Source organism: Crocuta crocuta, unplaced genomic scaffold (genome assembly GCF_008692635.1).
Source record: "Crocuta crocuta isolate KB4526 unplaced genomic scaffold, BGI_CrCroc_1.0 scaffold415, whole genome shotgun sequence".
NCBI classification, from domain to species: domain Eukaryota; kingdom Metazoa; phylum Chordata; class Mammalia; order Carnivora; family Hyaenidae; genus Crocuta; species Crocuta crocuta.
The window spans coordinates 1380784-1392586 of NW_027531525.1; the positions used below are offsets into that span (position 1 = coordinate 1380784).

The 11803-nt window shown below is 51.5% G+C and overlaps 1 protein-coding gene across 1 annotated transcript in view; it reads left to right on the plus strand.

The window, feature by feature from the left end:
- CGN (cingulin) overlaps nt 1-11803 on the plus strand; it is a 25743-nt gene that overhangs the window by 5418 nt on the left and 8522 nt on the right. Inside the window, exons 2-12 of the mRNA XM_077772606.1 lie at nt 1919-2789; nt 3371-3471; nt 3624-3693; nt 3787-3876; nt 5499-5626; nt 6221-6353; nt 6694-6906; nt 7340-7488; nt 7698-7830; nt 11191-11420; nt 11580-11775. Of these exons, the coding sequence (XP_077628732.1) occupies nt 1932-2789; nt 3371-3471; nt 3624-3693; nt 3787-3876; nt 5499-5626; nt 6221-6353; nt 6694-6906; nt 7340-7488; nt 7698-7830; nt 11191-11420; nt 11580-11775 (2301 nt within the window). The 5' untranslated portion in view covers nt 1919-1931. The remainder of the gene's footprint in view (nt 1-1918; nt 2790-3370; nt 3472-3623; nt 3694-3786; nt 3877-5498; nt 5627-6220; nt 6354-6693; nt 6907-7339; nt 7489-7697; nt 7831-11190; nt 11421-11579; nt 11776-11803) is intronic.

Consider the following 11803-nt stretch of genomic DNA (forward strand, 5'->3'; position numbering starts at 1 on the left):
ATGGACCCCTCCAATGGCGTACCAAAACTAAGAAGGGGAAGAACCATTGCCAAAAAGGGCTCCTCCCTCCCAGTTCCTTCCTTTCTCTGGAGGGGAAGGGCTGGGAATGCTAGGAATGTTCTTCCCACCAAGCCCTTTCTCACCTGGAGCGAGGCCACTCCCTTCCCCCTCACCCCCAGTTTCCTGGGCTTCCTAGCATACCTACAGTCCCTGAAGGGAGCCCTGCCAACTTTCCTTGGCCCAAGGCCCCCCCCTGGGAGGTTGGGCCGGGCACATTTGTGTGTCTGTCTGCCACACTAGTGCTCCACCTCCGGACTGGTGCCAATCTCTGGGGGAGATGACTCGCAGGGCTGGGGAAGCTAGGGTGTTTGTTTGCTTGGAGAAGGAGAACCTGCCTCCCCAGTTCCTGGAGCCAGAGCAGACCTAGAATACATTCCTTTTGTTGACACTAATCTCAGGCTAATGTGGCCTCGAGGAACTAGTCCATGGGTGGTCTTCACTTCGGCCCTCAGGTGGGACAAGTCTGCCTAATCTAGGGCCCCTTGGACTGGCACTCTTGAAAGTTATTTAAATCTTTTTTTGAATAAGCAATTCATTTACATAGTTCCAGATTTGAAAGGGACGAAAAGATACATGTAGAAACCTAGTTCCTCTCCCATCTCTTTCTTCACTTAGCCCTCAGTTTCCGCAACCTAGAGGCATCTCTGCTATTCTCCCAGAAACGGGACGGCATTAGGGGTCTTCTGTATTTTAAATGAGCTCTGGGAGTGGAGGGCCCCTTTTATCCATTGGGATAGAGGTTGTCTGTTCAGTAGGGGTTGGGGTTCGATGGTATATGTGTACATGCAAAGATGAAGGGAGATCATTAAACTCTTTACAAAGCCTGGGCGCCTGGGCAGCTCAGCTGGTTAAGCATCCAACTTCAGCCTAGGTCATGATCTCACTGTTCCTGAGTTTGAGTCCCGCACTGGGCTCTGTGCTGACAGCTCAGAGCCTGGATCCTGCTTCAGATTCTGTGTCTCCTTCTCTCCCTTTGCCCCTTCCCCACTCACACTCTGTCTCTTTCAAAAGTAAACGTAAAAAAAAAAATGTTTTTTAAACTCTTGACAAAGCCAAGCCCACTAGGACTGTATTAGAGGAAATGGATTGTTCCGAGTCAGTGGGTCTCAAGATCTGGACTCTGGACCAGAAGTATCAGTATCATCTGGGAACTTGTTAGAAATGCAAATCCACGGGGCGCCTGGGTGGCTCAGTTGGTTGAGCATCAGACTTTGGCTCAGGTCAGGATCTCGCAGTTCTGGGTTCGAGCCCCACGTAGGGCTCTGTGCTGACAGCTAGCTCAGAGCCTGGAGCCTGTTTCAGATTCTGTGTCTCTCTCTCTCTCTGACCCTCCCTGCTCACCCTGTCTCTCTTTCTACCTCTCTCAGAAATAAATAAAACATTAAAAAATAAATAAACATAAAAATAAAAAATAAAAAGTGAGATATGGGACGCCTGGGTGGCTCGGTCGGTTGAGCGTCCAACTTCGGCTCAGGTCATTATCTGGCTGTTCATGGGTTTGAGCCCAGCATCAGGCTCTGTGCTGACAGCTAGCTCAGAGCCTGGAGCCTGCTTTGGATTCTGTGCATCCCTCTCGCTCTGCCCCTTCCCCACTCATGCTCTGTCTCTCAAAAAGATTAAAAAAAAATTTTTTTTTTTAAAAATGCGAATCCAGACCTATTGAATCAGAAACTCTGGGGACACAGTCCAGTAGTCTGCATCTTCATAGGCCCTTGAGTACTTCTGCTGCTCAGATGAAATGTGAGAACCACTGCTGTACGCGGAAGAAATGACAAGGCAGCCAGCCGCACAAAAGCTGGACAGGTGGAGGTGTCTGGGCTCCAGTCCCTCAGCCTAAACTCTTTTCTTAATTCTCTAGGACCCTCTTGTTCATGGAGCCTGCGTCCACCATGACTGAGCCCCGGGGCCCCGTAGACCATGGAGTCCAGATTCGGTTCATCACAGACCCAGTGGGTGACACGGAGATGGGCACCCTTCGTCGTGGTGGACGGCGTCCGGCCAAGGATGCGAGAGCCAGCTCCTACGGGGTCGCTGTGCGCGTGCAGGGCATTGCTGGGCAGCCCTTTGTGGTGCTCAACAGTGGGGAGCAAGGTAGTGACTCCTTTGGAGTCCAGATCAAGGGGACCCACGGCAGAGGGGCCGCAGGAGCTCTGAGCTCTGACTCGGAACCCCTGGAGCGCTCCTACTCTCACGCCAAGGAGTTTCCTGCACGCTCACAGGGCAGCTTTTCGGACGAGGAGTCCGGGGCCTGTGGGAACGGGAGGCTCCTCCGGTCCCGGTCCCAGGCCTCCCTGGCAGGCCCTGCCCCCGTGAGTGCCAGTGCCCGCAGTGCCAGCCTGCTGGAGCTGGCCCCTCCCGGAGCCGCGCTGGGCGGCACCATTGACACTGCTCCCCTATCTTCAGTGGACTCTCTCATCAACAAGTTTGATAGTCGACACGGAGGGCAGAGCCGGGGCCGGACCGGCCGGCGCTTGCGGACCCTGGCGCCCGAGCAGCGCAAGCGGAGCCAAAGCCTGGACAACCGGCTCCCACGGGCCGCCCTCAAGGACCGGGAGCGCCTGTCCCCCCTCCGTGGGGCCCCTGGCACAGAGCTGGACGACCCCGTGGGCAGCTCAGCCCAGAGCCACAGCCCTCCCGGCGGCCTTAGCCGGGCCCGTCGGACGCAGGACTGGCTTCCTCAGAGTCTGGAGGAGCTGCAGGGGAGAGCCCAGGACCCCGGCCTGCTGCAGGTGAGACCCCAGCCCTCCCGGGCTTCTGAGCCCTGACCCACTAGCCCCGGGGCCCCTTGCCGATTCCAATAACCAAAAGCAGACAGTCTCTACTGGGCCGTTCTCCGTACCTTTCTACTCAATAGATGATGCGCTCGCGTTCGAGATACTTCCACGGAAATCGGACGGACTTTGAAATCGCCTTCGCGAGTGAGAGGGCTACTGGCTCCTGCCTGGCCGGCAGCCGGCAGCATAAGTATAATGCGAGCTGCTCAGCCTCCCGGCCTCGTCTACCACTCGCGAGTGCGACTGAGTCAGGGGGCAGCTTCTTGGAGATGAGGTTAAGCCTGTTTTAAAAGTAAACCGTTTGCAAATTCTAGCACACAGATGGTCCGCTTGTCAGGGAGAACATGGCTGGCAGCTGCAGCAAGGGGCTTCCCTGCTTGGACGTCTCCTGGGCCCGCTGCTCGGGCCTCAGGCGAGTTTGTCACCGTGGGTCCGCGTGTCATGCCTGTGGTGTCCGCCTGCCGCCGCTGGGCCAACCCAACGCCACACGTGCCTCTGGCTGAATCTTCTTCTTTCTTGGGGTTTATGTTTTGCAGTTCAAATCAACCCCGGACCTCCTTCGAGACCAGCAGGAGGCTGCCCCACCCGGCAGTATGGACCACGTGAAGGCCACCATCTACAGAATCCTGAGGGAGGGGTGCGTGGGGCCCTCCCAACGGGGTGGCCACATACCTCCCTCCTTTCCCTTCCGGTTTCGTCCCTCATCTTCCTTGCCCTGAGCACTCCCTTCCCTCCTCTCTGCCACCTCTTCCCTCCCTTCAGCTTTGCTCCTGTCCCTTTACCCTCCAGGAGCTCAGAGAGCGAGATGTCTGTGAAGAGGAAGGTCAGCTTGGTGCTGGAGCAGATGCAGCCTCTGGTGGTGAGTGGAGGCAGGGAGCAGGGGGCAGGGCTCTGTTCTTCGGGATCTGGGATCTGGGCACGGACTCACCCCTTCCCTCCATATCCCTGGCAGATGACTTCTGGTTCTGCTAACCGGGCTGGGCAGGGTGAGCTCACCCGAAAAGTGGAGGAGCTGCAGCAAAAGCTGGATGAAGAGGTGAAGGTGAGGGGAGATGGGGTGTAGGAGGCACATGGGACACCGGGAAGGAGCCGTGGCCCGGCCGCTCTTGCAAGCAACGGGGCAAGCGCTCGTGTCTTCTGTGACCCAAGAGGCAAGGGCATGTGCCCGTCCCACCAAGCACGTCTGGGGCTCCCTGGAGCTCAGCGACAGCAGCACGTTCATCCGGGCTCTGACCGCCCTCCCTCCATTTCCTTTGGAAGTTCCCTCCCGGCTTTGCTGCTCACTGGCCACGTGTGCCGTGAGTGGATTCCTCACCCTGATCCTTTTCATTGATGGTACAGCGATGGCAGTACACAGTAGCCATTGCTTGTTGAGGATAACCCAGGTAATGTGTCCTAGTCATAGGGACCTTGTAAGTTGGGCGTTGTGGACACTTTCATGAAGAGAAAACTGATGATCAGAGGGGTGGAGTGTTCAAGCCAGTAAGTTACAGAGAAGAATTTGAAAATTCAGGTCAGTCTTATGCTAAAGTTCATGTGTTAAAAAAATACATCCTGCTTCCACCTCTCCCGGTACTTCCTTGCATGTAGTTGGTGCTTGTAAGTGTTGGATTGTAACACCCCTTGTTTCCTGGAAAGCAATCTAGTGTCCTGGTCAGCTGTGGAGTCAAAGTGAGTTCAAATCCTGGTACCCTAACTTGTTGGCTCTGTAACTGACCTGAGGCATGTTCTTTAAATGTTCTGAGCCTTTGTTTCCTTGACTGTAAAGTGGGGATGATAATTGGACTCTTATTTATGTATGGCTGTGTAACAAGTTATCTCAAAACTTAACAACTTGAAACAGTTGTCTCCTGGTGTCTGAGGCCCAGAATCTGGAGGCAGCTGAGCTGGGTAGTTCTTTTTAAAAAAAATTTTTTAATCTATTTTTTTTATATTTATTTATTTTTGAGAGACGGAGAGAGACAGAGCACAAGTGGTGGAGGGGCAGAGAGAAAATGAGACACAGAATCTGAAGCAGGCTCCAGGCTCTAGCTGTCAGCACAGAGACCAATGCAGGGCTCGATCTCACAAACTGTGAGGTCATGGCCTGAGCTGAAGTCGGACACTAAACCAACTGAGTCCCTGGGCACCCCCTAAGCTGGGTAGTTCTGCCTCAGGGTCTGTTATGAATTTCCAAGCAAGGTATTGGCTGGGGCTGGTCATGAGAAGACCACCTAGTTGGAGGCCTCACCTCCTTGCCATGTGGACCTCTTCACGGGGCGGTCGAGGGTCCAATATGGTGGCTACCTTTCCTCAGAGTGACTGATTAGGAGAGAAGGTAAGGATTGGAAGCTGCAATGCCTTTTTAGGACCTAGTCTCAGAAGCTATACATCACTTCTTCCTTTTTCTCTTTGTTAGCAGAGAGTCCTTAAGTCCACCCCATTCTCCAGCAAAGAGGCTTCACCTTTTGAAAGGAATGTCAGAGGATTAGTGGAGGTACCTTAAACCATCACAAGTCCTGAGGCTTGTGAGAAGTATTAAAGGCAGATAATAAGCACAGGGTCCCTAGTACAGTGCCTGTCATTTAGTGAGTGTCCTCATGTGTTAGACATTCCCGTTACTCCTGGTCCTTCTGAGAGGTTTTTCCTATTCTCCACCTGCTTTACTCTCCTCGCCTTTTCCAGAAGCGACAGAAGCTAGAGCCATCCCGGGTCGGGCTGGAGCGGCAGCTGGAGGAGAAGGCAGAAGAGTGTAGCCGACTGCAGGAGCTGCTGGAGAGGAGGAAGGGGGAGGCCCAGCAGAGCATCAAAGAGTGAGTGCCGCTGGTGGTACATGTGGGGGGCCAGAGTGGGTGGGTGCCCCCTGGGAGAGAGAGATGGGGCAGGGGAGGGGGGAGATCTCTAAAAGCTGGAAGGGGCAAACAGAGACAGCTTACAGATAGGACCTTTCTCTTTACTTTATCACTCATGGTGATAGTGCCTTAGTTAGGTTACCTGGATTTGCCTCTCTGCCTCTGGCCCTAAATCTGTAAAATGGGTTAATAACAGTACCTACCTCACAGATTGTTCATGCAGCAGATGTTTTTGCAGTGAATCATGTGGCAGGCAGTGATCTGGGTTCCCGGGGTACATCAGTGAACCGTTCAGATGCGGAGCACTGTTCTCCAGAAGGAAAGTTTCTAGTGGGGGTCAGGGGGTCTGTAAATAAAGAGCATATTAGGTAAGTAAACCTGTAGCATGGGAGAAGGCGATAGGTAGGGTAGGTTAAAGCAGATCAGTGGAGAAACAGTGGAGGCCTCATTAAGATTTGAACAAAACTCAAGGAGGTTTAAATGAATCAATACACGTAAAGTACGTCGAAAGCTGCCTGACTCCTAGAACTTAGTAGCGTTATCCACTGTTATTAGGCTCCAGAACATGAAGCTCCTTGTGGACCAGGGTGAAAGGGTACGACACGGGCTGGAGACTCAAGTGATGGAGCTGCAGGACAAGCTAAAACGGGCCCAGGGGCCTGAGCCTGCTAAGGAGGCGCTAATGAAGGTAGGGGGCAGCCCCAGCCTCCACTTGCTGTCCGCTAGAGCGCCTGCATGGCTGCTCACCTCCGGTTTTCCCAAAGTTTGGGCAGTAGGTAGCTGATTACGGGCACCCCTTAGCGTGCTTTCAGACAGATTCACAGGGGTGTGTGTGGGGGTGGGGGGTTAGATCCCAGAATGGTGAATTTCCTCTCTCCTAAGTTGGCATCTCAGAGGCCAGAGCGCACCTGGGACTGAGCCTGACAGGTATGAAGTGCTTACTAAGTAGTTTTGATTGGCTGCCTGAATGAATAGAAAGGCGGATCCTATTATAGTCATGTCCATACCTTCCATCCTCATTTCCCCAGGACCTGTTAGAGACCCGGGAGCTTCTGGAAGAGGTCTTGGAGGGGAAGCAGCGGGTAGAGGAGCAGCTGCGGCTGCGGGAGCGGGAGCTGACGGCCCTGAAGGGGGCCCTGAAGGAGGAGGTGGCCTCCCGCGACCAGGAGGTGGAGCAGGTCCGGCAGCAGTACCAGCGGGACGCAGAGCAGCTCCGCAGGAGCGTGCAGGATGCAACCCAGGCACGTGATGGAGCAGGGGCTGCCAGAGGCAGGCGCACCCTGCCTACTCGCCCCCTGCCAGGACCGGCTGCCGAGAAGCTGTGGTGTTTTGAGACTTTTCTACTTGTCACTGCAACTCCTTCTAAAGGACACATGTGGGATGTAGTGAACACCTTGGCCAGGAAACCTGCAAGGGCAGAGAGAGGGAGTGCAGGCCAGGGCCACCGTGAGAGAGAGTGACCAGGGTGCCGTGGGGAAATCACTGGGGGAGGTTCCTCCCCATGACAGTGGGGTGGACCATGGCTTGGGAAGAGCTCACTGCTAGCATCGCGCCAGGCACCGATGGGGGATGAGGGTTTGCAGCTGGCATGGTGCCCCGTGGGCCTGGGCCTCCCCTTCTACACACTGACACTTTGATCTGAGCCTCCTGGCCCCCAACTGTCCCCTTCCCTAGGACCATGCAGCATTAGAGGCTGAAAGGCAGAAGATGTCAACCCTGGTGCGGGAACTGCAGAGAGAGCTGGAGGAGACCTCTGAGGAGACAGGGCATTGGCAAAGCATGTTCCAGAAGAACAAGGAGGAGCTTAGAGCCACCAAGCAGGAGTGAGGACCTTGTATCTTTCCCGAGAATGCTTATCCATGTTCCTACATCCTGCTTCCTTTCTACCCACGCTGTGCCCTTTGCTCTGCTGAGAGTGGAAGCCCAGGCTGTTGGCCTCTGGGGAGGTAGTTTGCATTGTCCTGCTAACCTCTCCCAGGAAGGTGGTCTGATCTTGTTCCCTTTCCCTTTCCACTCACCTCACTGGGCTCAGACTCCTGCAGCTGCGGATGGAGAAGGAGGAGATGGAAGAGGAGCTTGGGGAGAAGATGGAGGTCTTGCAAAGGGAATTGGGGCAGGCCCGAGCTGGTGCCGCAGATACTCGCCACATGGAGGAGCTCAAGAAGGTACTTGGAGGGGCGCCTGGGTGGCTTTGTTTGTGGAGCATGGGATTCTTGATCTCAGGATTGTGAGTTTGAGCCCCATATTGGGTGTAGAGATTACTTTAAAAAAAGAAATGAAGGAAAAAGGACGGATGGACAGATGGATGGACTTGGAATTGGAGGGTGGAAGGGCAGGTCGGGGTGGTGGACACTGACCCGGCCTCTACGCTGTTGGGGCGGCCTTCTGTGGGCTGGGTTTTCAGGACCTGTTTGGCCATATCTCCCCCCACACGTTCTCATCCAGCTAGGCTGCTATCTTGAACATGCCAGTTTCTGATGTAAAGGACTTTTGGTGGCCAGATTGGGTTCTAGCCAGAGGCTGCTGGCCACCTCCCCAGAGACCTCATGGGGAGCAGCATTTCGGTGGATTTGTGAAACTCCAGGGTCATTTTTGCAAGCTTGGAGTTCGGTCAGCATCCTGAGAGCTGCTCTGCCTCGGGGTGGGGGAGATATGGAGTCTTTACCTACATCTACAAAACATTTGCAGCTAGAATGCCAGTTTATCGCCTCGTAATGTGAAGTGTCACACAGACTGGAATACTCGTATTGGTCTGGCAGGCTGACCTACTCAGAAAGCCAAATTGTCATTTAAAGGCTGCTTGGAGACCATAGCAGCTAGACCCAGGGAATTAAATGGTTTATCCTGCACGGATGTTTTATAAATGACAAAGTCATCACATTGAAGTAAATATAAATAATTTCTTCATATTCCTTGTATTACTTTATGAAGGACAAGAAAGCAAGTAATTATTTTGGATGATTTAGAAACTTAGAAAATATTTTTTTTGTATAGAGAATTGGCATTTATGGCCTCCTGAGGAGTCTTCTAAGTTTATAATTCTTTGATTCACTCCATGGATACGTAGTTGGCGCTTACTTAACAAGTATTTATTGATCAGTGCTTGTTTATCATGCCTTTACCATAAGACTGCCTGATTTTAACCAGAGTAACTGTTTTTATTAAATGAGTAAAGAAGTATAGCTCTAAGTAATGATTTTCCAGATAAATAAAAGTCTGAGCTTATGCACATATGTGGTCGAGAAAAACATAATAAACCTAAACCAAATATACTTCAGTGGCTGTGAAATGAAAAGTTCTCTTAAAAGTTTACTATATTAATATGAAGCTAACAAATATCAAGGATAGTCTGAAGTCTGTTTGCTATATTAGTCTATATAATTCCTCTGGACAATCTCAGTTGATTAATTCTGTGAGATAAAGCTCAAAAGCTAAAAAGTAATACTTAGTGCTTCATTTACTCATATGAAGTACGTTTTATTGATACTTACTCAATAACAAAGTATTAATAAGGAAAATGGACCTTGTCCAATGTAGACCATACACTGTGCTGATTTTTTCTTTCTTTTTTAAAAATTTTAAAAGTTTATTTATTTTGAGACAGAGAGAGAGAGTAGGGGAATGGCAGAGAGAAAGAGAGAGAGAATCCCAAGCAGGCCCTGCACTGTCAGTGAAGAGGCTGATACAGGGCTTGAACCCACAACCTGCAAGTTCATGACCTGAACTGAAACCAAGAGTCCATGCTTAACCGACTGAGCCACCTACGTGCCCCTGTTTTTCTTTTTCTTTGTAGTTTTGTTAGTGTATTACATCGAAAACTCACAATATATTATATTTCAGTCTATTTATGGTGCTTTCTGAATTTCAGAAGTAGCTAGTAGCTGAAGAACTAGAACCAGAGTTCATATTTTAATTTTTTCTCCCACCCCTCCTAATTTTTTTTAAAAAAATTTATTTTGAAATAATCTCCCTCTATACCCACTGTGGGGCTCAAACTTATAACCCCAAGATCAAGAGTCACATGCTCTGCTGACTGAGGCAGCCAGGTACCCCAATATTTTAATTTTTTAAAAGAGAAATAGGGGCACCTGGGTGGCTCACTTGGTTAACTACCTGACTCTTGGTTTCGTCTCAGGTTATGATCTCACAGTTTGTGAGATTGAACCCCACATCGGGCTCCATGCTGACAGCATGGAGCCTTCTTGGGATTCTCTCTCTCCACTCTCCCCTGCACCCCACTTGTGCTCCCTCTCTCTCAAAATAAATAAACTTTAAACAAATTTAAAAAATAAGAAAGAAATAAAAGCAGCACCACTATTTATCGTGCTGCATGTTTTGGTTTTCAATGTATTTTCTTTTGTTTTTGAAACAGCCAGTCCTATTTTGTCCACACCGTCATCTATTCCATGTAATGTTTTCTATGGAGACTTATTTCACATACCATAGAATTCACCCACTTATTTATTTATTTTTAAATGTTTTAATTATTTCTGAGAGAGAAAGGGACAGTGTGAGCAGGAGAGAGGCAGAGAGAGGAGACACAGAATCTGAAGCAGGCTCCAGGCTCTGAGCTGTCAGCACAGAGCCCGACGTGGGGCTCAAACCCACAAACTGTGAGATCATGACCTGAGCCAAAGTCGGACGGTTAACCAACTGAGCCACCCAGGCGCCCCAGAATTCATCCTTTTATAACATAGTGGTTTTTAGTATGTCCATAAAGTTGTACATCATTACTATCTAATTACAGAACATTTTCAAATCACCCCAAAAAAGAACCCCATATGCAGTCACTTTCCCCAGCCCTTGGCAACCAGTAATCTACCTTCTGCCTCTATGGATTTGACTATTCATAGGCAGGTATCACAGACTCCGGCTCCAATAACATATGGCCTTGCATGTCTGGTTTCTTTCACCTAGCATAATGGTTTTTAAGGTTTACCCATGTTGTAGCAAGTATTGGTACTTCAATACTTTTTATGGCTAAATAATATTCTATATGGACATACGACATTTTGTTTATCTGTTTACCAACTGATGGTTATTTGGGTCATTTCTATATTTCAGCTCTCATGAAATTATGCTGCTGTGAACATTCATGTAACATGTTTCCCCCCAAAATGTCTTCAGTGCTCTTGGATATATACCTAGGAATGGAATTAATGGGTCCACTTTTTGAGAAACTGCCAAACCAATTGCCCAAGTAGCCACACCATCTTTTTTTTTTTTTAATTTCTTTTTACTGCTGTTTATTAATGTTTTGTGGGGGGNGAGAGGGAGACAGAATCTGAAGCAGGCTCCAGGCTCTGAGCGGTCAGCACAGAGCCCGATGCGGGACTCGAACTCGCAAACCCTTGAGATCGAGATTGCAACCTGAGCCGAAGTTGGAAGCTCAACCGACTGAGCCCCGCCCCAGTAGCCACACCAACGTCCGTTCACGCAGCGACAAGTGAGAGTCCCGGTTGCTACACAGTCTCCTGTCCCAGACTGGCTCTCCGTGCCCTGTCACTGCCCCCCGTCGCTTGTAGGAGCTGCGCCGGACACAGCAGGAACTGAAGGAGCTGAAGGAAGAGCAGCAGAGCCAGGAGGTGGCTGGGCGCCACCGGGAGCGGGACTTGGAGAAGCAGCTGCGGGCCGAGACGGATCGAGGCCGGGGGCTGGAACAGCAGAACCTGCAGCTACAAAAGACGCTCCAGCAGCTGAGACAGGACTGTGAAGAGGCTTCTAAGGCAAGGGGAGTGGGCACAGGGCTCAGGCGGTGCAGGATGAGGGTTCTGGCGGGCACGGAGGTTCCCTGCCGTGGGTATGTACAGACCAGATCATGGTCCTAGGTGTGTAGTTCAGAGCAGCCAGGGGGTGGCCGGGGAGGCCCTGATGACCCCGCCGCGCCTCGTAGGCCTGGGATTCTCAGGGGCAGCGCCGCTGCTGTGGCCTGGCTCCCCTGTGCTCTCTNGACGGCTGTGGAAACCACGCTTCGGGAAACCCAGGAGGAAAACGACGACTTCCGGCGGCGCATCCTGGGTCTGGAGCAGCAGCTGAAGGAGGCCCGAGGCCTGGCGGAGGGTGGGGAAGTGGCGGAGGCGAGGCTGCGGGACAAGGTGCAGCGGCTGGAGGTCAGTGCCCCTGAGCCGGCTTCCTCCT